The sequence below is a fragment of the Oncorhynchus kisutch genome, linkage group LG4 (genome assembly GCF_002021735.2).
Source record: "Oncorhynchus kisutch isolate 150728-3 linkage group LG4, Okis_V2, whole genome shotgun sequence".
Classification (NCBI taxonomy): domain Eukaryota; kingdom Metazoa; phylum Chordata; class Actinopteri; order Salmoniformes; family Salmonidae; genus Oncorhynchus; species Oncorhynchus kisutch.
Window position 1 is genome coordinate 57,502,988 of NC_034177.2, and position 26,787 is coordinate 57,529,774.

Genomic DNA, 26,787 nt, shown 5'->3' on the forward strand with positions numbered 1-26,787 from the left:
TATAAAATAAAATACACATGAATGGAGCTACATACAGGAAGTACCAGATCAATGTACAGAGGTACTTAGAGGTAGATAGTGTATGTACATGAAGGCAGGGTAAAGTGACTAGGCATCTGGATAGATAAGAGTAAAATAAAGAACAGAGTAGCAGCAGCAAATGATGTGTAAAAGTGTTTTTGTGCAAATGTATGTTTGTGTTGTGTCTGTATGCGTTGTTTGAAAGTGTGAGGGACGTGTGTGGGAGTGACAGTGTGTGTGTATACAGATAGTTTGGGTACCATTGGTTTTACTATTTAGCAGTCTGGCTATTTAGCGGTCTTATGGCTTGAGTGTAGAAGCTGTCTCGGAGCCTGTTGGTCCGAGAGCAGATGCTCCAGTACCATTTGCAGGACGGCGAAGTATACAAAGAATCACTTTTATTACTAACATCTCAGCCTCACTGCTTTCATACCTTAATATATGCATATTACTGTAGCAGTCATATGGCTCCCTCATTTCTACATCCCACAGAGCTACTAGACAGGGTCGCTTACCTGGAAACCATCTAGGTCACTGGCCTTGTTCAAGTAGTTCAGGGAGGCAGCTCTCTTCATGCTGTTGGAACACCCCCCAAAAAGTTACATTTAAAGTAACCTTTATTTAACTAGGCAAGTCAGTTAAGAACAAATACTTATTTACAATGACAACCTACCGGGGAACAGTGGGTCATCGGATGGGGCCACAGTGTCTCCTGACCCCTCCTGTCTCAGCCTCCAGTATTTATGCTGCAGTAGTTTATGTGTCGTGGGGCTAGGGTCAGTTTGTTATATCTGGAGTACTTCTCCTGTCCTATCCGGTGTCCTGTGTGAATTTAAGTATGCTCTCTCTAATTCTCTCTTTCTCTCTCTCGGAGGACCTGAGCCCTAGGACCATGCCTCAGAACTACCTGACATGATGACTCCTTGCTGTCCCCAGTCCACCTGGCCGTGCTGCTGCTCCAGTTTCAACTGTTCTGCCTGTTATTATTATTATTTGACCATGCTGGTCATTTATGAACATTTGAACATCTTGGCCATGTTCTGTTATAATCTCCACCCGGCACAGCCAGAAGAGGACTGGCCACCCCACATAGCTTGGTTCCTCTCTAGGTTTCTTCCTAGGTTTTGGCTTTTCTAGGGAGTTTTTCCGAGCCATCGTGCTTCTACACCTGCATTGCTTGCTGTTTGGGGTTTTAGGCTGGGTTTCTGTATAGCACTTTGAGATATCAGCTGATGTACGAAGGGCTATATAAAAAAAATTGATTTGGGTTAACTGCCTTGTTCAGGGGCAGAACAACAGATTTTCTCAAGCCAGACTTTTGCTAGGACTGTCTGGGAGTGGTCGACAAGCCTAGTGGGAGGGATATTTAACCTGAAAACTAGCGGTTATTGGCAGAGGATTGAAACTCTGTTATTGGTCTATTATTATGGTCTACTATTGCCTTGCCACCAAAACAGGCAGAAAATCAAACAGCACTTACACTAAAAGGGCATTATCATTGTCACAGTATTATTCCAACACAGAAAAATCATGTTTTTGACTACACTGGGCTTTTAAGAACACCAGACCTGGGTTCAAATACATGCATGTTTAAGTATTTGTATTTTAAATAATTATGTGTATTTTAGTTTTTTCAAATAATGTGGTTGAATCAACTACTTCTATTTGAAGTATTTGAAAGTATTAGTTTTAAAAAAAAGTATTAGAAGTGAAAGTTCCCATAAATAGCCTAGTATTAGAAACTACTTTCAAATACTTGTTTCCAAATATATTATTTAAAATACCCCTAGGACGAAAAAGACCTGGGTTCAATTGCATGGAATATTTGTGTATTTCCAAATACATTCAAATATTCAACTGCTTGTATTTTAAAAAGAGTAGAAATATCCAAATGTATGTGAAAGTAATTTAAATTGTATTTGAACCCAATTCTGAAGGACACAAGAGGTTGTTTGTGATCTGAGCAGGTGACTGCTAGTCTTTTAGACATCAAATTATGATCCATCTAACCCAGCTTTAGCAGATTTTGTCATGTTAATGTGAAAAGTGTTTCAGCTTTGCCAGGCATCTTGACGCGTTTTTTCCCCGTGACTTTCATTGAGTTATTTTCATTAGGCACCAAACAGATGTTGGACAATGTCCATTGCAAAATGCTTTCTGTTGTGTGCCCTAAAGAACACGACTCAGTTCTTAATTATATTCATCTGGACAGTGATGGTGTTGTTCTTACTTGGTGCTGGTTCTGGTTGGTTCTGGAGGTCCATTGCCCTGTAGTTTTTTCACTAGTAGCTCGCTGCTTCTACGCAGGACGTCCCTTAGCTTCCCTAGGGAAACACTGCGCTGTAGCGCCCCACTACCATCCTGTAGATACACCCACACATCAATGACCCTACACATACTGTACACATATACAATCAAACCAATCAGTAAACACGAAGATAACCACACATCAGGGACCCCATATACACATATTAAAATTATACAATCAGCGCAAATCAGGTGACCTGCAGAAAACCACATTAAGCTGGCAGGCACTTTCACAATAAAAAGAGACTGCAGCCCAATCCACACACTCCACATTGATTAAATAGACGTGGCGTTACTGGGTTATCAGTTATGTTCATTTCAAATTCAGATTGAAGTTGACATGAATATGCTTGTGGCATAGGCAGATGCCAATTAGTATTTCCTGTAGGCAGGGGATTCCGTTTTTTTTTTAAGTGGCCAACTTTATGGAATAGAGGTAAAAGGTACACAAGTGGAAGAGGTATGAATGTTTGTTATTTCACTATAGAAGTGGTCTACAGTGGGCTCCACCTGTCAATCCATGCATCACGTCATCCAGACGTAATAGACATAATAGGTCCCCCTGGATCCAAACCAGACATTCACAGGACTTTGTAGCATCTTTTGAACTGGACACTTCACAGCATTTCGATAAAGTGATTTTCATAGAATTTTCACTAACACTTAACCCCAGTCACGTAACCTGCTAAGTTAATTCTACTAACCTGCTGCGTAAATGTTCATAATCAGGAAGATGTGCAGAGAGAAATGACACCTCACAAATTAAAAACTTTATTTGGGAATACCAACAAGCATTGATGCAACAATCATCACAATGCAAGAAGAAATGGTAAATATTATGCAGTCCTACATTCTAAGATGGTGCTTATAGAGCTTGCCATGGAGTTTACTTCTGCCCTGGGAAACAGAAGTTCACACTATAGAACATCAATTACAGACAACTTTAATAATTAAATCAGCATTCCACTATAACAACAATATTGTCCGAATTACATGATGAACATTGTCGTTTCTCTCCCTCTTTTTCAGTGTTGCTTGCATTCTTGAAAATATGCTTTATGGCTAGGAATGGCAAAGGACATTTCAAAAGCCTGTGTGACGAGTGCCTTATCAAATCCATAAATATCATGACTACATTTACGCATAATATGGAAATTATAGTACATTCAGTTAGTTAAACACTTACGATAATGATCTTAAACCAACACTGACTATGGGTTTTGCAGTTCAAAAAGAGGTCTAGTCAAAATGGACAATGTTCACCTGTAATGAACTGTGTGACGTAAGGGGTAGGGAAGGCAACATATTAAAACACACAAATACACACATGCAATGATTCATACGTTTCCTCAAATGGCAACACTAATATGTCCTATAATCTCAACAACACATTCAAAGGCAATATGAAGCAGGCAATGAAGAGCCCACGTGGTCACTAACTTGCCCTTGGGTCTCAAGAGGTTAGAAAATCTCATTTGAAGGCAACAGATGTGCTGTTGCTTCGACAGGGATGTTTTGGCAACGTTACATGTTGGTTCTGTTACAGTAGCCTTTAACCAGATAATGTGCCACTATTCCCTTTTTAAAATGTAACCGATGCACGGTAAACAATAGGCCTACAGTGTGTAAAATGCTATGCATCAAAGAAGGGAGAGCAGTTTAGCCAAGAAGAACTTGAGCTCTCGGGAAATTGTGAAGGTGACAGTTTGCTTATAAAGCTGCTGTATGACACAGGCTGAAAAAGGCTGCAGTGTGTTTTAGTCGATCAAGACAAAACAGGCAGCGGCTACTATAAGACCACATATTGGTAGTATAATAGGTTGACATACCACCGCCGCCTTCGGCAGTCAATACAAAGCAAGCATAATAAAAGTTTTAAATAAGAAGAAAAACACACTAAATTAAAAATGAATAGGAAAAATATATATAAAATGAGGATAAGTTTGAAACCCCAACATCAAACACTTTTGTCAGAGTTAGCCAACCTAATATACCAAAGTCATACGCATTTATTACAATACAGTACCTTTTTAAAACTGCTCAGGCATATGGTTACACTTCATAATGATGAAATTAACTTTAAGGAAGCAAATTATTATTAAGATACAGGCACCAAGTTAATCAACTGCAGACTGATCACAGACTATTTTCACCTGCCAGCTGCTTACAGTCCTGGGAGTGTGCGTGTACGCTCTAGAAGGCAAAGCCACTCCAACACAAATACAGACTGAGGCCAATGCAAAGCAACAGTGAAGTCCTGAAGGGAGATGTGAGATGCAGACAGTCAAACCACAGCTACGTTGTGAAGGCAAAAGGACAGGCATTATCATGGTAACAGACTGGTGTTTTGGAAGCAGTTGCAGGTCATTGTCCAAAACCACTCTGGCATTTCTGCTTTGCTCTGTGTTCCCAACGGGCCACCGTATTTCCAAACACTTACCCCTTCTATCATGCCATTACTAAATACAGTTGAATATTACAGATGCATGTTAGAAGAAGACTGAGGTGGAGAGGGAGAGTTGGTGAGTTTTAGAGGAGAATGTGATAGGCATGACTTCATGTTATGGGAATAGGGAGAGAAAATTCTGACGAAGGAGCAAGACAAGGTTAGTGAAAGAAAAGGGTGAAAAGAGAAAGAGGGATCAGAGGGAAGAGGAAACCAAACATCCCAACGGTTGTCAGTACAGGGACAGACGTGACAACAGGGAGCAGTCTCGCCGAGGACACCAGGAACGGCAGAGGAGGAGCTTTTCATTTGGTGGTAGGAGAGAAGAGAAGGCCAAAGGGGATCGACAAAAACATCCTTTACTATTTGTTGGGGAAGAGGAGAGAAGGATGGAGGAATAATCTTGATGTGGCTTAGGCCTGAAGGAAAGAGGAAAAACACAAACAAACATATGATTAAAAAGCTCTGGGGTGGGGGCATCTTAATTATCCTAATGAGAAAAGACGTGATCTTGGCCAAATCTGCACTGCAGTATGATCTACTCTTGATTTAAAATAGAATCCATCTTAATTTGCATGGTATAAATGTTTAAATAGAAAGGAAGCATGCTTATGATGTGGCTCTGCCTTCCTATTTGAAGCTCAGAAATAATGTGTAGGCCTATGCGTTTATCAATTTACTTTTATAGCTTCACCATAAAATAGCAAATTAATGACTGGCAATCAAATAAATTCAAGTAGCCTTTCCTAACACATCAAATTCATCCACTGACCTAAATAGCCTGCAGCATCACAGCTGTGTTTTGTTTGAGGAATGAATAAACAGTGGCCAGTTTATGGATGGTGCTACAGCCTCCCTCCACCTACAGTGCTGGTCAGTGATGCTACTATTGTGTCTGTGTGCAGTCAGTCACTGTGACTCAGCCGTTTGCTGTACCGTCTCTGTGGGCAGACAAGCAAGGGTGGACTTGGCACACCGAGCCCAGCCAGTGACTGTGCACTGCAGACCGAAGGGCATGTGCAAGCATCAGCACTTCAGCAGCACAGTCATCGAACTAACAAATTGAGAGGCTGACGATGGCTAATACACCTGAAAATCTATCCATCTCTCTATACATATGATATACTGCTGTGAAGAAACTAGCAGTGGCACAAGAGGAATATGTATAGACCTGATCATATGAATGCAGGACAGATAATTGTTATGAACATACCTTAAAAATGAATAAATAAACAATTTGGTTATAGATATGTTCAATAACATAAGGTAGTCTATATTAAGTGATAACAGCCAAAATTGTAACCCACACCCCGTACTAGGCTACATTATAATACACGAGATATAATAGCTCTGATATTGTAGTCTGTTTTCTGACATAAAGACCCGCCCCCAGCCCCCCCAGCTTTGGTCCAACCTTAGTAGAATGCCGGAATCAAGAGGAAGAGTACAATCCACTGAACGAAGGAGGAGCATTTGATGGACAGGCTGATTGGTTGCCATGGCAAGGGTAATCATCAAAAGGGTAGGTTAATAGTTGCACAAACAGAAAGAAAAGGGAACTTGAAGAGGATGACATGCATAGACGATGCAAAAAAGGCACTTACATCACAAGCACAGTACATACGCACATTCAAATCATGCATTTTAACAGGCAAACATATACTGAGACAAGTTCCACATAACTACAGGATACGACCACAAGACAACACCTGCTTCCATGCTGCACAGAAAATCCCCACTACCCTCCGTGTACCGCTCTCAAACACTTGTTCAACACGGTGAGAAAGGAGTAAGGATGTAAGAGGGAAGGGACCTTGTGCCAACAATGCTGTTTTCAGCATACTTGTATTTTTTCATAACTGATAATGCAGTAAATAGGCTATTCAATATACACTGAGTATACCAATCATTAAGAACACATTCCTAATATTGAGTTGCACCCCCCCTCTTTTGCCCTTAGAACAGCCTCAATTTGTCTGGGCACGGACTCCACAAGGTGTCGAAAGCGTTCCACAGGAATGCTGGCCCATGTTGACTCCAATGCTTCCCACAGTTGTGTCAAGTTGGCTGGATGTCCTTTGGGTGGTGGACCAGTCTTGATACACGTGAAACTGTTGAGCGTGAAAAACCCAGTAGTGTTGCAGTTCTTGACACAAACCAGTGCGCCTGGCACCTACAACCGTACCCCATTCAAAAGGCACTTTTGTCTTGCCCATTCACCCTCTGAATGGCACACATACACAATCTGTCTCAATTGTCTCAAGGCTTAAAAGTCCTTCCCTTTATCTACACTGATTGAAGTGGATTTAACAAGTGACATCAATAAGAGATCATAGACATACCAAGTGAAAACTACGTCATGGAAGGAGGTGTCCCTAATGTTTTGTATACTCAGTGAGTCACACACTGGCCTTTAAACTGGACAAAGGAGTCAGAATCCAGAAGACAAGTTCACTTTTCACCAAACCAACTGTATTGCACTTTGAACGATTGAAAGTGAAAGACGTCTGAAATATGGACCCAAGAGGAGCCAAAAAAAGATTTTGAATGAAAAAGACATCCGTTTATAAATCAATGTAGGTGATGAACTGGTAGTAAGTACCACACCAGAATTATACATGGGAAGTGATGAGCATCCCATACTCAAAATGTGTTAAGAAAACAGCATAATTATGCTTAGAAGGAAAATTTGACATGTTCTTACAGTTGTACATGTATGAAATATTGATTGATTCTCTATTCATTGCAATGGATGGATGGAGAAACATGTTCTTGAATCTGAAGAGTTTCCCCCTCGATTGCCATGATATTATTTCAACAGCTATGGCCATCACAATGATGGTAAACGCGAGCATTCGCCAAACAAGATTGACCTTGAGGAGACCGGCACAAACCTCAATAAATGTATGGGTTGCTGTGAACCTCATTGGACAATTTAATAGTGCGATCTATCAAAATCAATTTGTAGCAATCTCATTGGCAGAACTCAAGTGGATGAGTGAGCTTTGTAATCTTCTTACAAGATCATTAATTACACCCATGTGAAAGGTCTGATGATATGGTACTAGGTCCACACAATTCCTGTAGGAGACTGAATTTTGGCAAATGGAAAATATATATTTTTAAACCCTCTGCATATCCGAATAATTGAGTTCAGACTGATAGCAAGCATCATATTTGTTCAGCCATCATACACGATTCAACAAATATACGCTCTACCCTTCATTAGAAGATCAATTCCAGATCTGAAAATAATTACATGAGCATAAGCAGAAAATAACGGAAAGGATTATGATGACACATGAATCAGCCGCAGCACAGCAGGTGGTTAATGGGTAATGTAGTGCAGTTCAAACCAACAGAACACAACACGTTAAACATTGCTGGACTGTGTTAAAAAAAAAAGGTGCGCCTCGCAGGCTAGCAGTTGTGGAACATGCGCATTTGGAGTGGGAGGGCTGCAGTGAGGAGTGGCTGGGTGTGCTAGTAGAAGAAGGCACAGACTCAGACTGGGGATCTCAGGGCAGTACCAGAAACGGGCATCCCAAATGGCACCCTACAGTGTTTCCCCTATACCCATTTGGCAGCCACGGCCAAACACTGAAATGTTTAAATTATGTATTCAATATAGAAAAAGAAAAACACAATACTTTATGTGTTATTAGTTTAAGCACACTGTGTTGGTCTATTGGTGTGACTTAGATGAAGGTCAGATCAAACTGTATGACCAATTTATGCAGAAATCCAGGTAATTCCAAAGGGTTCACATACTTCTTCTTGCCACTGTATGTTTGAGTCACTCAGATAGCATAAGAACATGTCTTAAACCATGGCAAAATGTGTATAATTGCAGGAAATTAGCTTTAAAACAAAACATTTCTCTTTTAGAGGCCAAGAGGAGGGCCTCTAAAAATGTTTGGGAGACAATGCCATTGGCCATGCCCACTACCATGCCCCCCCCCCCCCCTCCCCTACACTAACGATGAGGTCGCAGTGCCTATTTTGGACGCAGCCAGCCTAGCAGTAAACTCTCCCTATTAGCTCCTATCTGCTGAATCCCTTCTCACTATCCCGCACATGTTTAGTCATGGCCCATCGGCAGCAGATCTGTAGCCTGACTTGCCTGCGCAGTAATAGCCCATTAAGTGCAGTAAGTGAGAAGGGGATTAAAGCACACGCCAGAATTGGAAGTCCAGATGTCCAAACAGGGACAAGCAGCCAGCATCTAACAGAGGCATTTCACTGCCAGGCTCAATTGGTTTGGTTTCTAACCAGGTTTGGGCTCTTCCAGGGTTGGGGTCAATGGCATTTAAATCCATTCAACTTTCTGAATTGAATGCATTGAAATGGAACTTCCCCAAACAAGGATGAGTGAAAGGAAAGGGGTTCTGCCTAGTCACTGAATGCATTCAACTGAAATGTTTCTTCCACGTTTAACCCAACCCCTCTGAATCAGAGATGTGCGGGGGACTGACTTAAATCGACATCCAAGTCGTCAGTGCCCAGGGAACAGTGAGGGCCCTGGCAGAGTGGTGCCAGGAAAATAACCTCTCCCTCAACGTCAACAAAATGAAGGAGCTGATTGTGGAATTCAGGAAAGAGCAGAGGGAGCACGCCCCTATCCACATCGACAGGAGAAGGTGGAAAGCTTCAAATTCCTCGGCGTTACTTAACCCTGCACCTTAGAGGCTGCTGCCCTGTATACATAGACATGGAATCAGTGGCCACTTCATAATGGAACACTACTCACTTGAATAATGTTTACATACAGCTTTACTCATGTTAATACTGTATTCTACTCTACTGTATTTTAGTCAATGCCACTCCGACATTGCTCATCCTAATATTTATATATATTTCTTAATTGCATGATTTTACTTTTAGATTTGTGTATTGTTAGATACTACTATGGGTGGCAGGTAGCCTAGTGGTTAGAGCGTTGGGTCAGTAACCGAAAGGTTGTTGGATCAAATCCTTGAGCTGACAAGGTAAAAATATGTCATTCTGCCCCTGAACAAGGCAGTTAACCCACGGTTCCTAGGCCGTCATTGAAAATAAGAATTTGTTCTTAGCTGACTTGCCTAGTTAAATAAAGGTTAAACAAAAATAAATACTGCACTGTTGGAGCTAGGAACACAAGCATTTTGCTACACCCGCAATAACATCTGGTTAGGTTATTGACTGTACGAGTGTTTATCCTATGTGTAACTCGGTGTTGTTTTTGTCGCACTGCTTTGCTTCATCTTGGCCAGGTCGCAGTTTTAAATGAGAACTTGTTCTCAACTGGCCTACCCGGTGAAATAAAAATAAAATGTGTATGTGACCAATAAAATAAATTTGATAACTGCCTTGCTCAGGGGCAGAACGACTGATTTTTACCTTGACAGTTCGGGGATTCGATCCAACAACCTTTCGGTTACTGGTCAAACATTTCTACCCGCCAGGCTACCTGCCACCCCTATACTAATCAAGCTGTGAGCTATCAGATTGACACATTAGCTAGGTGTCAGTAAGGTAGGACAAACAGTATAGCCCGGTGAATTCTGTAAAAAGGGATTCTGCCTTCCCAGGATGCCCCAGAGTGAACCTGTGCCATTTGTTTCTCCCCTGTTTAAGCAACATCGGCAACATTTAACAAAACCGTTGGATATTAAAACGAGAAATAAAATACTTCAACAAGCGCCACCCAAAAAAATGTAACACATTCAAAGCCAGCAGTTAAAATGAACAGGAGTTACATATCAGGTTATGCCAGCACTCAATCAGTTTTGTGCCTTTCCAAAAAGGATTTACAGGTGACGCTTTGGTGAGGACAGGGCAATAATACAGAGAGCTGGCTGACTGATACAGTGTGTGTGTATATATATATATATATATATAGAATACAATTCCTTATAGATGCATCTCCAGGACCAGGAGTGAACAGCCTTGATTGCCTTGCACACATACTTTACTACTGATGACTGTCAGCCTCCCAAATATGTTTCATGCTTCACCCGAAATGTGCGCTCCAGACGACGGTACACTCCCTCTCATGGATTTAACTCCCTCCAGCAAAATGGTTACACACCAATCCAATGCTTTTAAATCCATGATAGGTAGTGTGCAAGTACACACGCCGGGAAAAGTGTGTAGAATTGGTACACAACCACTGTATGCAGTGTTTAAGATTAGGGCTCCGGGGGGTGTGCAACCTGTACCAGCCCATCAGCTCAGCAGTGTACTGTGTATAAATGCTCTGTCCATCATTAAGGCCACCAAAATTTAGGGGACTGAATAAATTTATGTGGATTTGTACTCACCCCGTTCCACTCTACGCCCATACTCACTTCCTCGACGGTCTCAGAGCCGCTCTCGTACTTGACACCGGACAGACTGTCCCGGCTCCTCCGCCTCTCCCTGTCCCCCTCGCCATCCTTTAAGATCTCCACCACACGTGTCTGTTGGATGGGGTCTATGCCCTGGGGGAGGTTCCAAAGACAATCGCCCCAGACACACACACACACACACACACACACACACACACACACACACACACACAAATACAAACACATGCAAACACATACTTTAAGAAATCACTAACCTTGAACAATGTAATGGCTAGCTAGTGCATTCTGGTACAGATAGGCTGTGAAATTAGAGTGGAATTACAGGGGTGTTATGTGATATTCGTTCCACTGCCTCAGGCATTCTGCTGGTGCATGGAGACAATGGAGCCACTACAGAGACATGGACACTACAATGACAGTTACATGAGAGTGATGTTAGTAGGGATACATGGAGACTATTGACAGTTCCTGTTATAATTAAACCACTTACTGTGTTGATCTGCATCCAAAGCATGGTAGAGAGAGGAAAAAAATTGCATGAGATTCTTTGCCCAGCCTATGAGCAGGTAGTGCATACTGTACACACGTACGCAATAGATGTGCACTAAATAGTGCACTAAATAGTGACTATAGAAAGTCTACATCCCGTCAAACTTTTTTCACATTTTGGGATTGAGATAGATTGAATTAGAATTTTTTGTCATTGATCTACACCAAATACTCCATAATGTCAAAGTGATTTCATTTGTTTTTAAACTAAAGTAGTAATTTCATAAGTATTCACCTCCTTTGTTTAGACAAGACTAAGACTGTTGATGTTGGGGCGTTTTTTTTTTTACATTTCCCTTTAACAAATCACAAGTTATATGTATTGACTGTGTGAAATAGAGATTGACATGATTGTTGAATGACTAACCCTTGCTCTGTCCCCCATACAACAACTGTAAGGTCCCTTGAATATCAAGCACATTCAACTACAAAGACCAGGGAGCTTTTCGAAAGCCGCAGAAGGGCAGTGATTGGTAGATGGGTAACAATAAATCCGACATTGAATATATCTTCAAGCATGGTCAAGTAAATAATTATGCTGTGGATGATGTATTAAACCACCCAGACACATCAGTGATGTCACCATGAGACCATTGGTGATTTTAAAACAGGTACAGAGTTCAATGGCTGTGATGGGAGAAAAGAGAATATGGATCAACACATTGTTGTGACTCCAAAATAAAGACTTAAATGACAGTGAAAAGAACACAAAATATCCCAAGACATGCATAGGTATGAAACAAGACACAAAATTAATACTGCATTAAACAGAGAAAAGGAATACACTTTTTCTAAATGCAAATCTTTATGTTTGGGGCAAATCCAACAACACTGAGTAACTGCCTATTTACAGTATTTTCAAGCATGGTGGTAGATGAATCATGGTATGGGTATGTTTGACATCGGCAAAGCCTGGGGAGTTTTTCAGGATAAAAATAAACTTGGAGGCAAGCACAGGCAAAATCATAGAGGAAACCCTGCTTCAGTCTGCTTTACACCAGACACTGGGAGAGGAATTCACCTACAACAAAGCCAAATCTACACTGTTTCTTACCAATAAGACAGTGAATATTCCAGATTGGCCAATTTACTCTTTCACTAAAATCTGCTTGAAAATCTATGGCAAGCCTTGAAAATTGCAGTCTAGCCATGATCCCAACACCTTGACAGAGCTTAAAGAATTTTGAAAATAATAATTGGCAAATATTGCACAATACAGGTGTGCAAAGCTCTTATGAGACTGACCCAAGAAGACTTACAGCTGTAATCACTTCCAAAGGTGTTCATAACATGCATTGACTCAGGAGGGTGAATACTTCTAATCAAAGTATATTCATGTTTTATTTTTTCATTCATCTTTAAGAAATATTTAAATGTTTCATCCACTTTGGAATTAGAGCGTATTTTGTGTAGATTGTTGACAAAAAAAATTACAATTAAACCCATTTTAACCCCTTACTGTCCTGAGTTAACAGTGTCATTCGTGGTTATTTGTGTACATTATACACTAAGTATTTATAGCTACAGTATTATCCTCACCTGCTTGCGGGACCTCATGGCACACTCCTCCAGGGTCTCAGCGGCCTCTAGCTTGCCCTGTCGGCGGTACAGAGCTCCCAGGTTTCTCAAGGTGGTATTCACTGTCGGGCTAGAGGGCCGACAGACACAGCAGTGGTCACTCATAATGATGACAGGTGTGTGTTCAGTAGGGTACACCGTAGTTTTGCAAGTTCAGAACATGAGATTAATCTCTTAATAACGCTATGCATAATTGACAGAACTACATTGCCCTGTTATATTGAAACCTTTGAAATACATAATCTCAATGCATGTTTGAATAGGGGCAAGACTAATGACTTAATGTGTTGTCTCCGCTAAGTCATCCCAATTCATGGCTCTTGGCTCACCTGTTCACTTTGCAGGCCTTGTACCAGCCGCCATACTCGCCGTACGGGGTGTTGTCTCTGTGCTTGCCCTGGAATCAAATCAAAGTTATTGGTCGCATACACAGATTTTCCAATGATATCGCAGGTGCAGCGAAATGCTTATGTTACTAGCTCCAACAGTGTAGTAATTAAAGAGAAGTCTTTAAAGGGAGAAGGAGAGACGAATGGAAGTGGCGAGAGATGAGTGGATCTTCAGACAGTAACTATAACATTCATGCCGTTATACAGGTAGGTGTTATAGAGCTCCACCTAGTATGGCCTTAGGTACACGTGAGATCAACGTAGGCAAATACACAAAACCCACCTTACTCATCTCCTCTCTCTCTTCGGCGTGCATCCAGATGGGTTTGTTCTCAGCTGCAGATAAAGAGAGCACAGACAAACGTATACAGTGCCTTCTGAATACTTTCCGACCGCTTGGACTTGGCCGCCGACCACTTGGACTTTTCCAAATGTTGCTACATTACAGCCTTATTCTGAAATGGATTAAGTTCTTATGACTGCAGGGGCAGTATTGAGTAGCTTGGATGAAAGGTGCCCAGAGTAAACTGCCTACTCCTCAGTCCCAGTTGCGAATATATGCATATTATTGGTATTGGATAGAAAACACTCTGAAGTTTCTAAAACTGTTTGAATGATGTCTGAGTATAACAGAACTCATATGGCAGGCAAAAACCTGAGAAGAAATCCAAACAGGAAGTGGGAAATCTGAGGTTGGTTGATTTTCAACCCAGCCCCTATTGAATACACAGTGGGATATTGGTTGTTGCACTTCCTAAGGCTTCCACTAGATGTCAACAGTCTTTAGAAACTTGTTTGAGAATTCTACTGTGATGTGGGACCGAATGAGTCAGAGGTCTGCCAGCAGTCACGCCCTGGTCACGCACATTTCACATGAGGGAGCTGCGTTCCTTTGCTTTTCTGAAGGCAAAGGAATTATCCGGTTGGAATATTATTGAAGTTATGTTAAAAACATCCTAAATATTGATTCCATACATCGTTTGACATGTTTCTACGGACAGTAACGGAACTTATTGACATTTCGTCTGCAACTAGGGAACGCGCTTCATGACTTTGGATTTGTTTACCAAACGTGCTAACAAAAGTAGCTATTTGGACAAAAATGATGGACATTATCGAACAAATCAAACATTTAACGTGGAACTGGGATTCCTGGGAGTGCATTCTGATGAAGATCATCAAAGGTAAGTTAATATTTATAATGCTATTTATGCCGAATGTTGACTACCCAATATGGTGGATATCTTTTTGGCTGCTTTGTTGTCTGAAAGCTGTACTCATATTATTGCATGGTTTGCTTTTTCCATAAAGCTTTTTTGAAATCTGACACAGCGGTTGCATTAAGGAGAAGTGTATCTACATTTCCATGTCCAACAATTGTATTTTCATCGACATTTATAAATGAGTATTTCTGTCAAATGTGGCTCTCTGCAATATCACCGGATGTTTTTGGAACTAGTGAACATAAAGCGTCAATGTATACTGAGATTTTTTGATATAAATATGCACCTTATCGAACAAAACATACATATATTGTGTAACATGAAGTCCTATGAGTGTCATCTGATGAAGATCAAAGGTTAGTGGTTAATTTGATCTCTATTTGTGACTCCTCTCTTTGGCTGGAAAAATGGCTGTGTTTTTCTGTGGATTGGCTCTGACTTAACATCATCGTTTGTGGTGCTTTTGCTGTAAAGCCTATTTGAAAATTGGACACTGTAGTGAGATTAACAACAAGATTACCTTTAACATTGTATAAAACACATGTATGTTTGAGGAATTTTAATTATGAGACTTCTGTTGTTTGAATTTGGCGCTCTGCACTTTCACTGGCTGTTGTCATATCAATCCCGTTTACGGGATTGCAGCCCTAAGAAGTGAAATAAAAAAACTTCAGCAATCTACACACAATACCCCATAATGACAAAGCAAAAACTGTGTGACACACACACACACACACAGTTCAGACCCTTTGCTATGAGACTCAAAATTGAACTCCGGTGCATCCTGTTTGCATTGATCAACATTGAGATGTTCTTACAACTTGGAGTCCACCTGTGGTAAATTTAATTGATTGGACATGATTTAGAAAAGCACACCTGTCTATATAAAGGTCCCACAATTGACAGCGCATGTCAGAGCAAAAACCAAGCCATGAGGTCGAAGGAATTGTCCATTGAGCTAAGAGACAGGATCGTGTCGAGGAACAGATCTGGGGGAAGGGTACCAGAACATTTATGCAGTATTGAACGTCCCCAAAAACACAGTGGCCTCCCATCATTCTTAAATGGAAGCAGTTTGGAACTACCAAGACTCTTCCTAGAGCTGGCCGCCCGGCTAAACTGAGCAATTGGGGGAGATGGGCCTTGGTCAGGGAGGTGGCCATGAACCGATGGACACTGACAGAGCTCCAGAGTTCCTTTGTGGAGATGGGAGAACTTTCCAAAAGGACAACCATCTCTGCAGCACTCCACCAATAAGGCCTTTAATGGTGGAGTGGTCAGACGGAAGCAACTCCTCAGTAAAAGGCACATGATAGCCCACTTGGAGTTTGCCAAAATACACCTAAAGACTCTCAGACTACAAGAAACAAGATTCTCTTGAACTCTTTGGCCTGAATGCCAAGCGTCACGTCTGGAGAAACCTGGTACCATTCGTACGGTGTAGCATGGGGGTGGCACCATCATGCTGTGGAAATGTTTTTTAGCGGCAGGGACTGGGAGACTAGTCAGGAGCGAGGCAAAGATGAACGGAGCAAAGTCCAGAGAACTCATTGTGAAAACCTGCTCCAGAGCGCTCGGGACCTCAGACTGGGGCGAAGGTTTACCTTACAACAGGACAACAACCCTAAGCACACAGCCAAGACAACGCAGAAGTGGCTTTGGGACAATTCTCTGAATGTCCCAGCCAGAGCCCGGACATGAACCCGATTGAACTTCTTTGAAGAGAACTGAAAATAGCTCTGCAGCGATGCTCCCCATCCAACCTGACAGAGCTTGAGAGGATCTGCAGCGAAGAACGTGAGAAACTCCCCAAATACAGGTGTGCCAAGCTTGTAGCATCATACACAGAAGAGTTCAGGCTACCATTGCTGCCAAAAGGTGCTTCAACAAAAGGGTCAGAATATACTTAAGTAAATGTGATATTTCCCCCTCAAATAATATATATGCAAAAATGTCTAAAAATACATTTTTGCTTTGTCATTATGGGGTAGTGTGTGTAGATTGACGGGGGGGGGGACTATTTAATCAATTTCAGAGAAGGCTATAACGTAACAGAATGTGGAGAAAGTCTCTGAATGTTTTCAGACCCCTAATGCACTGTATATGCTCTGAGGACCAGGCAGTGCACCTCTCATTTCTATTCTTTAAAGTGTGTGACGCAGCACTCTTCAGACGGAATAAAAGTTGTCAATTTAAAGTGTCATTGTTTCAAACCAATAGGTATTCTGAACTATTAACGATCAAGACTTGGGACTTTCACAAGAAATTGACTGTACCATTAACATTTCTCCTAGAGATGAAATGTAACCTGCTAAATACAGTTTCTCTCATTGAAACTGGACCAATCAAGTAAGTTATTTAGCAAATTGAGACAGAGGTCAAATATAGTCAATTTTAAGAATAAAAAGACTAAGATAATATATGACACATGGTAAAATTGTTATACTGCACCTACTTTGTCTAAACTTCACGAAACCAACAGAAACAAAGAGTTGCCTTGTCCCAATTCATGAACAAGCCTTGAGGCAATTTCGAGAATCCACCAAACTCTTTTAGTTTTGCTCTGTCAGCGTTAATGTTCCCTTGTGCCAAGTCGCACTTTTTCTATTTTTGTACCAAAGCGACATTCCAAAGTAGGATATCGAATTGCTTGAGGCAGACCATTAAATAGAAGAGTTTAACCAAGTTTATTGTAAAAGGAATAAGAGCAAGGAAAGTTCATGTTAAACCAGGAAAACCCCTCTTTATTTTGTTCAGAATGGTCTCTTGAAAAATCCTATCCTGGTGGGCGAGCCTTGCCTTGACGAACCAACGTCACTGTTTAGAACACTGTCCATTTTTTAACCCTGTGTCCGTCACTGACCCTGCTAGCTGGGGAAAGATGAGCAGTAAGACAAGAGGCATATCGAGAAGATTTGCATGTTGTAAAAACATGACATCTTTCTAAGGGAGCCCTGCCCTACCACCTCCACCAGTTCTGCTCATATCTTGATTATGGAAAACTACAGGTAAATGCCAAAATATTGGAAACACTTGAATAAATGAGGAATACAAAGTATATTGAAAGCAGGTGCTTCCACACAGGTATGGTTCCGGAGTTAATTAAGCAGTTAACATCCCATCATGCTTAGGGTCATATATAAAAATGCCAGGCAGGCCATTATTTTAGCTACTATGGCTATGCCACCAAAGGATCACAAATCCCCCATCCACAGGGCACAGGTGGTCATTGAATGGTTTGATGAGCATGAACACCGTGGAAACCATATAACATGGCTGTCTCAGTCACCAGATCTCAACCCAACTGAACACTTCTGGGAGATTCTGGAGTGGTGCCTGAGACAGTGTTTTCCACCACAATCAACAAAACACCAAATTATGGACTTTCTTATGGAAAAAATAGTGTTGCATCCCTCCAGTAGAGTTCCAGACATTTGTATAAATCTATGCCACGGTGCATTTAAGCTGGCTCATGGTGGCCTAACACCCTATTAAGACACTATTATTATTTGACCCTGCTGGTCATCTATGAACATCTTGGCCATGTTCTGTTATAATCTCCACCCGGCACAGCCAGAAGAGGACTGGCCACCCCTCGTAGCCTGGTTCCTCTCTAGGTTCTGGCCTTTCTAGGGGGTTTTTCCTAGCCACCGTGCTTCTACAACTGCATTGCTTGCTCTTTGGGGTTTTAGGCTGGGTTTCTGTACAGCACTTTGAGATATCAGCTGATGTAAGAAGGGCTTTATAAATACATTTGATTGATTGACTTTGTTGGTGTTTCCTTTATTTGGGCAGTTACCTGTATATTCCCCTTCTGAGGTAAGAGCTTAATTGAAAAGCATTGATGTAGGAAATGCAATTTGGCTCATATCCAACCTTAATTGACTCCACCATATACATTCCTCCTACAGATAACCATTAACTTCTGGTGTAACAACCAGACTGTGGACCTCCTTTCCATAGGTTCCCTGATGATTAACAATATTTCAAATCAGAACCCATCAGATGTGTTGGATCATACAGTAGAACTCAGTTCTTCTTACCATCGACAGATCCAAACTCTTTCTCATGGGCACGGGTCAGAATCTCTTTGTACAGAATCTCAGCCTCTTTGTATTTCCCCTGCTTGAGAAAGCAGGATGCCTGGAGAGAAAAGAGGAGAGAAAAAAAGTACTATCAAAACGAGGGTATTGAATCACACTGTGTTCCCTGAAAGAACATGGCCAATCCATCCATCCACATATTTCCCCAGTGTAGTTCAGGGGCTCATGAACAATGATATAGCAATGCTGCGCCTGCCTCTGGGTCTCAATACAACACCTCAATGAATCATAAAGCAGACAAGATATGAATTGGTGGACGAGACTAGCTACGGGACTCTGAAAGCTGGCGGAGAATAGACAAAGCTCTAGTGACCTTGTGCAGTGCACCAGTTTGCTTTACATACTAATTGAGACCGTTTTCCCCCTTTTTTAGAGCGGCAAGTTCAATTAACTACAAAGCAAAGGTGCCGCTGTGTGTCAATCATGCTTTGAATGTGAAGCAAACTCTAAAAGTATCCAATATAGATGGTTCATCCTGACTGAATCAAATTCTGTGTCTTTCAGAATACGAACTTTGAAACTCCACAGCTGAATGTGAAGTGATGCTTCTATTTACAATCTATCAAAACTCTGGGCAAGAATCTTAAGCATCTACAACTGTAATTACAAGCCACTCCCAAAGGAACATAACTAATCTAGGGACACAGAAACCCTGACTCTAACCAAACATGCAAATTCAAACTAACCCACACATGGTTTATATGGGTGTGATTTTGTAAGTGAATGACTATGCACATGATCATTTGTTTTCTAATTGGATAAGTCCAGGTAGTCCCTCTCCCTGTTTCAGTAAATTTTATTTGGTTTGGTGCCTATTGAACACCACCCAAGTGTTGCCCAGTAGTACTCACCAGGTTGTTCTTGGTCTTGGCCACATTGGCATCGTCGGGACCCAGTCTGCACTCATAGATCTCCAGGGCGCGGCAGTAGTAGTACTCCACCTCTTCATACTTGCCCTGGTTTTGACACAGCAGGGCCAGGTTGTTCAGCTGCTTAGCCACATCTGGGTGGTCCTTGCCCAGCACCTGAGAGGGACAAAAACATAAGAGGTAATATGTATTTATATATGTTGTCTGGCAACCAGGAAGGTCAATACAGTATCCATGTAATTATCTATGTGGTTGCATGAACGAATCACATAATTAAAATGGCAAAATAACAGAAATTCAACCAAAACCGTTATAAAACGGTCAAATAAAAACTGCCAAAACATTAACACAAGTCAGTAGCTTTTTCTATGCATATTATACAACTATCTTAGTGCTGCAGGCAGAGAGCTTAACTGTTTTGTAGTCTACCATTCAAGTATGTCTCAACCTTTGATTGTGTTCTAATCTGCTTAATTAAATAATATCCCCAAGTCTCTTCCAGCAGTCAACATAAGGTTTCTCCACTCAAAAGAAGCAAATCTAATAAAACCCAGATCAATATGGAGCGAGCTGTTTGGGGCTCTGAGGCACAGAACGTATCTGCTACGTTACGGCCGCACTGTTCTTTCTCTCTTTTCTTCCAAACCCCTCTCTCCTCCCTGGTAATTATAATCACGTCACAGGAATATCATTCTGCGATTGTTTCTATCAGAACTGAGGCCTAGATAAGTGTGTGTTTTCAGGTGATCTGAGCAATATTATGTCAGGGTAGCAATAGATAAGAGGTCCAGGGATATGATCTACCTTTTCTCTTATCTCCAAAGCTCTCTTGCACAGTGGCTCGGCCTCCTTGTACTTGCCCCTCTTTCCATAGAGCACGGCCAGGTTGTTGAGTGTAGCAGCAACCTGGATGACAGGAACAAACACACACAACAAGGATTAGACTACTTGGAGTTGTCACTAACCAGTAACCATTTGAATATAATAGCAATATTTCCATCTGTGTCATCAGGTGATGTATCAAGACCATAACATGGATATTGCCCAGTCTAACATGTTTTAGCTATCCGTCACTTGGGTCTGGTATAAGTGAGATTCCTATAGCCAACAGTGTTTTCATTAGTTTGTCTAGAGGACCAGGGAGAGAGAGGGAGGGGAAAGAGGGGCATGGCATCTAGTATTGTGAATGCTTCAAATTGACTTCCTTCAACCCTTATTCTTCAACAAAAACATAGTCATCCTTCCTTTCTCTTGACTACACCAGCAGCATACGAGTCTTTGTCCCAAATGGCACCCTACATAGAGCACTCTAGGGGCCCTGGTCAAAAGTATTGTACTAAATAGAGAATAGGGTTCCATTTGGGATGCAGCCGATTGTTATGGATCATTCTCATGGATGTTGATGAAGTGGTCACAAAAACCTAAGGACCATTTCTCTGTGTGTGAGGTTGTTTTGGAAATGCATTAGCTCTGGGTTTAGGTGAAAGGGTATTGAACAGTTGTGATTGATGACCTTCAGGTAAGAGACGAGCAACATAAATCCATATTAGGAATTGATGTGGATAAAGCAAGAAATGCATATACAGACGTAGTGTGGGACGGTAAGTAAGGCGGGCTTGTACATTATTGGCTCCCCAGTGACAAAGACCACCAAGCCATTCTGGCTATTGTAAACCAACACCCGATGACAAATATTTTTATTCCACATATGGGTCAGTCTGTCCACATAGTGTGGTTGTCATGAAGAGGGTCCTTGCTTACAGCAGGGTGGTCTTTGCCGAGAGTCTTCTCCCGGATGGACAGAGCGTCGTTGAGCAGATGGGCAGCCTCTTTGTATTTGTTCTGATCCCTAGAGAGAGAGAGAGCGAGCGAGAGCGAGAGAGCGAGATCCAATATAATCGCAGCATACAAGCACACCGCAAAGTCATAATGTGCTGTCTTCACTGCATGCATTGAAATGCAGAAATTAAGCCAGAATAGTATATAAGCAATGAAGGATTAATACTACAAATCCTACAAAGACTGCAAATAGGAAAACCTAGCAAGGCAAACTGCACAAAATAACAGGCAAACCATGCAGCATTGTCCCTAGGCACAAACTAGGCACAAACCAAACTGAATGAAACAGGGTGGAACTTTGTAGTCTTGTCCAATATAAACATTTGTTACAAAACACTTTTAAGGCCCAGTGCAGTCAAAATGTAGTCTTTCCTGTGTTTTGCATGATATTGTACAACTGCTGATGAAACTAACAGTAAAAGTGTGAGAACATTTGATCAGTGTTATTTCTTGATAGTTGCCAGTTGAAAATACAAATTTACACAGGACCTACACAGGACCTTCTAATCAGCAGGTTTGCATGGGTAGGAGTGTCGGCGTTCCATGGGGACATCACCATGCGGTAAATTGGTTAACAGGCCTATAAGAGTTCCAAACCACCGCCAATAACATTGTTTTCAGTTTGCCCCTCCCAACTCAGACTACTCTCAGACAGTCCTAGCTAAATTCTTGCATGAGAAAAGTGTCATGTTAAAAAGCTATTTACGCCCATTTAAAGTAAGGTGCTTCAATTGTTATCCAGAAATGATTTGATATAGAAAAAAAATGTCTGCATTGGGTCTTTAAATCATTGTCTGCTAGGTGCCCTAATGAACACAACCCTGATATAGATCACGAGAATGCCAGGCCTCACCTGTAGACAAGGGCCAGTATATTGAGCATGGTGGCGACATCAGGGTGGTCGTGTCCGGAGGTCTTCTCCAGGTCCTCCAGGGCCTGTTTGCAGAGGGGCACGGCCACCTCGTAGCGCCCCTGGGAGGCATACTGGATCACCAGATTGTGGAGGGTCCTCAGGCGGGCTGGGATCTCATAGCCTCCCTGTTGGGCTGCGGCCACCGCAGCACTGTTGTGCTGGTGCTGCACTGTGGGGGTGAAGGAAGGAGGGGACACAGAGCAAAGGGCATGTCAACAGGAAGACGAAGGACACTGGTTGACCTTGTTATTGGTAACAAACAGTGCAGTGAAAGTGAAAGACTGAAATGTTGCCACAATAAACAAGGTGCATAGGTAATTGTGTGTGTGTGAGGGAGAAATATTTTCTACAACAAGTGCATTTTTTTTAAATTGTAGTTGAGTAGCAGAACTCCAATAATACATTACAAGCCAAGGATCTACAATTATATCTAAGACTGTGTCCCAAATGGCAGCCTATGGGCCCTTGTCAAAAGTAGTGCACTTGATAGGGTCGAGGGTAGGCTGACATTATTGTTAACCTTTATTTAACCACAGAGGTCACATTGAGATCAACATCTCATTTACATTTGGGAAGCATCCTAAAAAGTACAGAGATGTCATGGACGGCTAGTAATGATGTCAGTGGTTCTTACTGCCTTGGCCTTGCTCCTCTTCATCGTTGGGGAAGAGATCATCCAGAGAGTCCTTTGGTGGCTCGCCGTCCTTCTCCTCCTGCTGAGACACACATCACCAGTCATTAGCCCAATTAACACAAGCACTCGACTACCATGAACAGCCACGTAAAATCGGAATATTATATTGTGATGAGTAAGCGCAATGTAAAATCTGAATATTATATTGTGATCGAGTGAGGGTGGGTGTGTGATGGCCGGTATATCCCTGCTTGTTGGCTACATCTGCTGGCCAGGAGAGAAGGTGGCCCGGAATGGTAAGAGCCTAATTAACCACACCTGAATATAATTAGCTTGGAGGATGGGTGGTGGCTGTTTTTAACCTGGCTTTGGCCAGATCTGCTTGTGTCCCTGGAGCAGCAAGAGCTGAAATGCTGAGCCCTGTAATGCGGAGAGGGATATCAGACCCAACGAGACAAGAACCTACCGGACGTTACTTGGCCGTAGACCTGACCCCAGTAAGAACAAGAATGCTAGATTTCTGTTTTATATGCCGGCAAACAGCTTTGCTGTCCAGTAGCAGAGATGGACCGGAGGAATCATGTAGAAAGGCTCGGTTTTGATTCTGTTTTTGGTTTATATTCTGTTAATGAATAAAAGTCATGGGTAGTTTCCCTGGAGAAAAGGTCCACCTTGGCCTAAGCTTGTGCTACTTCACATTATCGTCACTTGTGGGCCAGCCCGGCACCCCTGACCGCTACACTGGTGGAGAATGCAGGCATTAAATCTCTGGGTTTGGAGGGCTAAGTGACAAAAGACTGACGTAATTCCATATCATGGAGAACCTCAAGCAGCTGGCTCATGACAGCCAGGCCCAGTATGACATACACAGGGAGTTCATTACAAATGCTAGGTTCCTGGTCCATTTAAAGACCATCGCCACTGGTGCGCCACAGGCAACCCCAGCCAATGGACCCAACCTGGGAAGGCTCCTGCTGAAAATGACAGAGGGCGGATGATGTTGGAAGCCTACCTCTTGCCTCAGAGAACCGCAACACGGGAGGGTTGGCCCGAGAGCACCTGGGCTGGGCTGCATGGACCCTTTCTGGCTAGAGATGCACACCGATCCTACTATGACCTATCAGATGATCAAGCTAAAGATAACAAGGTGGTTAAGGCAGCGATTCTGGCGCAGCATGGCTACACGTTGATTAGCCAGGTCTTGGAGTTCCATGAATGGACCTTTGTCCCCATCCAGTCAGTTAGGGCCCAGATGCACTACCTTATGTGGCTGGCGAAGGCCTGTTTGCAGAGTGACCCCTCAGGGCCTAGTGTGGAGGAGAGTGGTAATGGACCACTTCCTACGGGCCAAGAAGGTGGCCAGCCAGGGCAATCCACAATCCGTGTACCAACTAGTCCTCCTAGTGGAGAGCCACCAGACCACAATGGATATGCTGAAGTCTGGTAAGACAGACAAGACTGAGGGTAAGCTAAGGTAACAACCAGAGACCCCTGCCTCACGCCCAGAGGTGGAGTCGCCCTGACGACGTATGTTCGGGCTAAGCCCAGACCTAAGTTATGCGTGTAGAAATTAACCCATGCCCACTCCACAGACCCAGTTAGGTGGAGGCCCTGTCACTTAATGACCTGTTGGGAGGTGTCACCAGCCCCCACATTCCCAACCAAAGTTAATGGAAGAGATGCAGAAGCCCCGTTGGACACCAGCAGTACGGTGTCGTTGATACAGCCACAGCTAGTAGGTGAGCACAATCGTACCCCAGAGAATCCCGTGGCAGTGTCCTGCATTCGTGAGGACACCAAGGAGTATAACACGGCAGTGGTGAAGCTTACAACCCCTCAATGGAACTATCAACTTCAAGTAGGGGTAGTGCCAAACCTCCCGGTGGGTCACGATTGTCCTCCTTTCTAAACTGTTGGGAAGCAGAAGGCCCGGTTCAACTGTCTTCCGCTGGAAGACCCCAACCTCACCCAAGCGAGGAGCCAGGTCACTGAAGTAGATGGAAAGATGATCTCTTGGGTGAGCAAATTAAGATATCTTTGATTTGTGATTAAGAGGCAGCTGTTGTATTATGCTAAATAAGTCAATTCTAAAGTTAACGAACTGTTGGTCCAAAGGCAGTATGACCCCACCATATTGCAAATTATCCAACTCTGATGTCCTTGGAGGCAATCTGGGGTCCAGAAGACAAAGGACAGGATCCTCTGGCGCTTCTATTGGCTGTGAGTAGTAAGAGCCATGGAGGACTATTGTCGGTTGTGTCCCGAATGGCAACTCAGTGCATCTAAAGCACACATCCTCTAATCCCTCTTCCTATTACAGATGTCCCCTTTGAGAGAATCACAACGGACCTGGTGGGGCCCCTGGTGAAGTCCACCAATAGATCCTGGACTATGCCACCCGCTAACCATAGGCCATTCCCATAAGAACTATAACCTCGAAAGGGATTGCCAAGGAACTGGTGTTCTTCAGACGTGTTGCCTGTCCGCACAGAAGCAGCTCGAAAGGAGGTTGCAATCAACACGCAGCTTACAAAACTACAGCGGCAAGAGATGGGGGAACTAGTGGACCAGAGCAGGGACCTCTCTCCCTTCCCAGGGGGTGCACAACCTTGAAGCACCACCACATCCACACAGAACCCAGAAAGGTAACATTATGGCCTTATAGGGTCCTAGAGGCCAGACTGGAGGCCATCAAAAAGGAGGACCACCAGATGCTAAAGATGGGGATTATCGAGCCGTCCCAGAGTAAATAGTGCAGCCCCATCTTCTTAGTGCCGAAGCTGGACAGGTCAGTAAGGTTTTGCAAGGACTTGCGCAGCAACTCACTGCCTTCCTGAAGACAATTAATGTATACGAAATGCTTCCGTCGGGTTTTATATCCCATCATAGCACTGAGACTGCACTTGTGAAGGTGGTAAATGACCTTTTAATGGCATCAGACCTAGGCTCTGCATCTGTCCTCGTGCTCCTAGACCTTAGTGCTGCTTTTGATACCATCAATCACCACATTCTTTTGGAGAGATTGGAAACCCAAATTGGTCTACACGGACAAGTTCTGGCCTGGTTTAGATCTTATCTGTCGGAAAGATATCAGTTTGTCTCTGTGAATGGTTTGTTCTCTCACAAATCAACTGTAAATTTCAGTGTTCCTCAAGGTTCCATTTTAGGACCACTATTGTTTTTACTATATATTTTACCTCTTGGGGATGTCATTCGAAAACATAAATGTTAACTTTCACTGCTATGCGGATGACACACAGCTGTACATTTCAATGAAACATGGTGAAGCCCCAAAATTGCCCTCGCTAGAAGCATGTGTTTACACATGCATATGTTTACACATAAGGAAGTGGATGGCTGCAAACGTTCTACTTTTAAACTCTGACAAAACAGAGATGCTTGTTCTAGGTCCCAAGAAACAGAGATCTTCTGTTGAATCTGACAATTAATCTTAATGGTTGTACAGTCGTCTCAAATAAAACTGAAGGACTCTGGCATTACTCTGGACCCTGATCTCTTTTGAAGAACATATCAAGACTGTTTCAAGGACAGCTTTTTTCCCATCTATGTAACATTGCAAAAATCTG

The 26,787-nt window shown here is 42.6% G+C and overlaps 1 protein-coding gene across 19 annotated transcripts in view; it reads right to left on the minus strand.

Annotated features, from left to right (window-relative positions):
- Positions 1 to 26,787, minus strand: part of klc1b (kinesin light chain 1b) — a 53,830-nt gene that overhangs the window by 2,288 nt on the left and 24,755 nt on the right. For 3 of the 19 annotated variants that reach the window (XM_020481358.2, XM_020481360.2, XM_020481359.2), the window contains 13 exons: positions 23,201 to 23,282; positions 22,507 to 22,735; positions 21,576 to 21,663; positions 20,619 to 20,720; positions 19,797 to 19,970; positions 18,886 to 18,985; positions 13,903 to 13,955; positions 13,560 to 13,627; positions 13,192 to 13,300; positions 11,594 to 11,602; positions 11,077 to 11,235; positions 2,252 to 2,382; positions 537 to 597 (listed from right to left, as the gene is read on the minus strand). In XM_020481358.2, coding sequence (XP_020336947.1) covers positions 537 to 597; positions 2,252 to 2,382; positions 11,077 to 11,235; positions 11,594 to 11,602; positions 13,192 to 13,300; positions 13,560 to 13,627; positions 13,903 to 13,955; positions 18,886 to 18,985; positions 19,797 to 19,970; positions 20,619 to 20,720; positions 21,576 to 21,663; positions 22,507 to 22,735; positions 23,201 to 23,282 — 1,365 coding nt within the window. Of the gene's footprint in view, positions 1 to 536; positions 598 to 2,251; positions 5,194 to 11,076; positions 11,236 to 11,593; positions 11,603 to 13,191; positions 13,301 to 13,559; positions 13,628 to 13,902; positions 13,956 to 18,885; positions 18,986 to 19,796; positions 19,971 to 20,618; positions 20,721 to 21,575; positions 21,664 to 22,506; positions 22,736 to 23,200; positions 23,283 to 26,787 lie in introns of all 19 variants that reach the window. The other 16 variants (XR_004209798.1, XR_004209799.1, XR_004209800.1 and 13 more) reach the window with 10 other exon arrangements.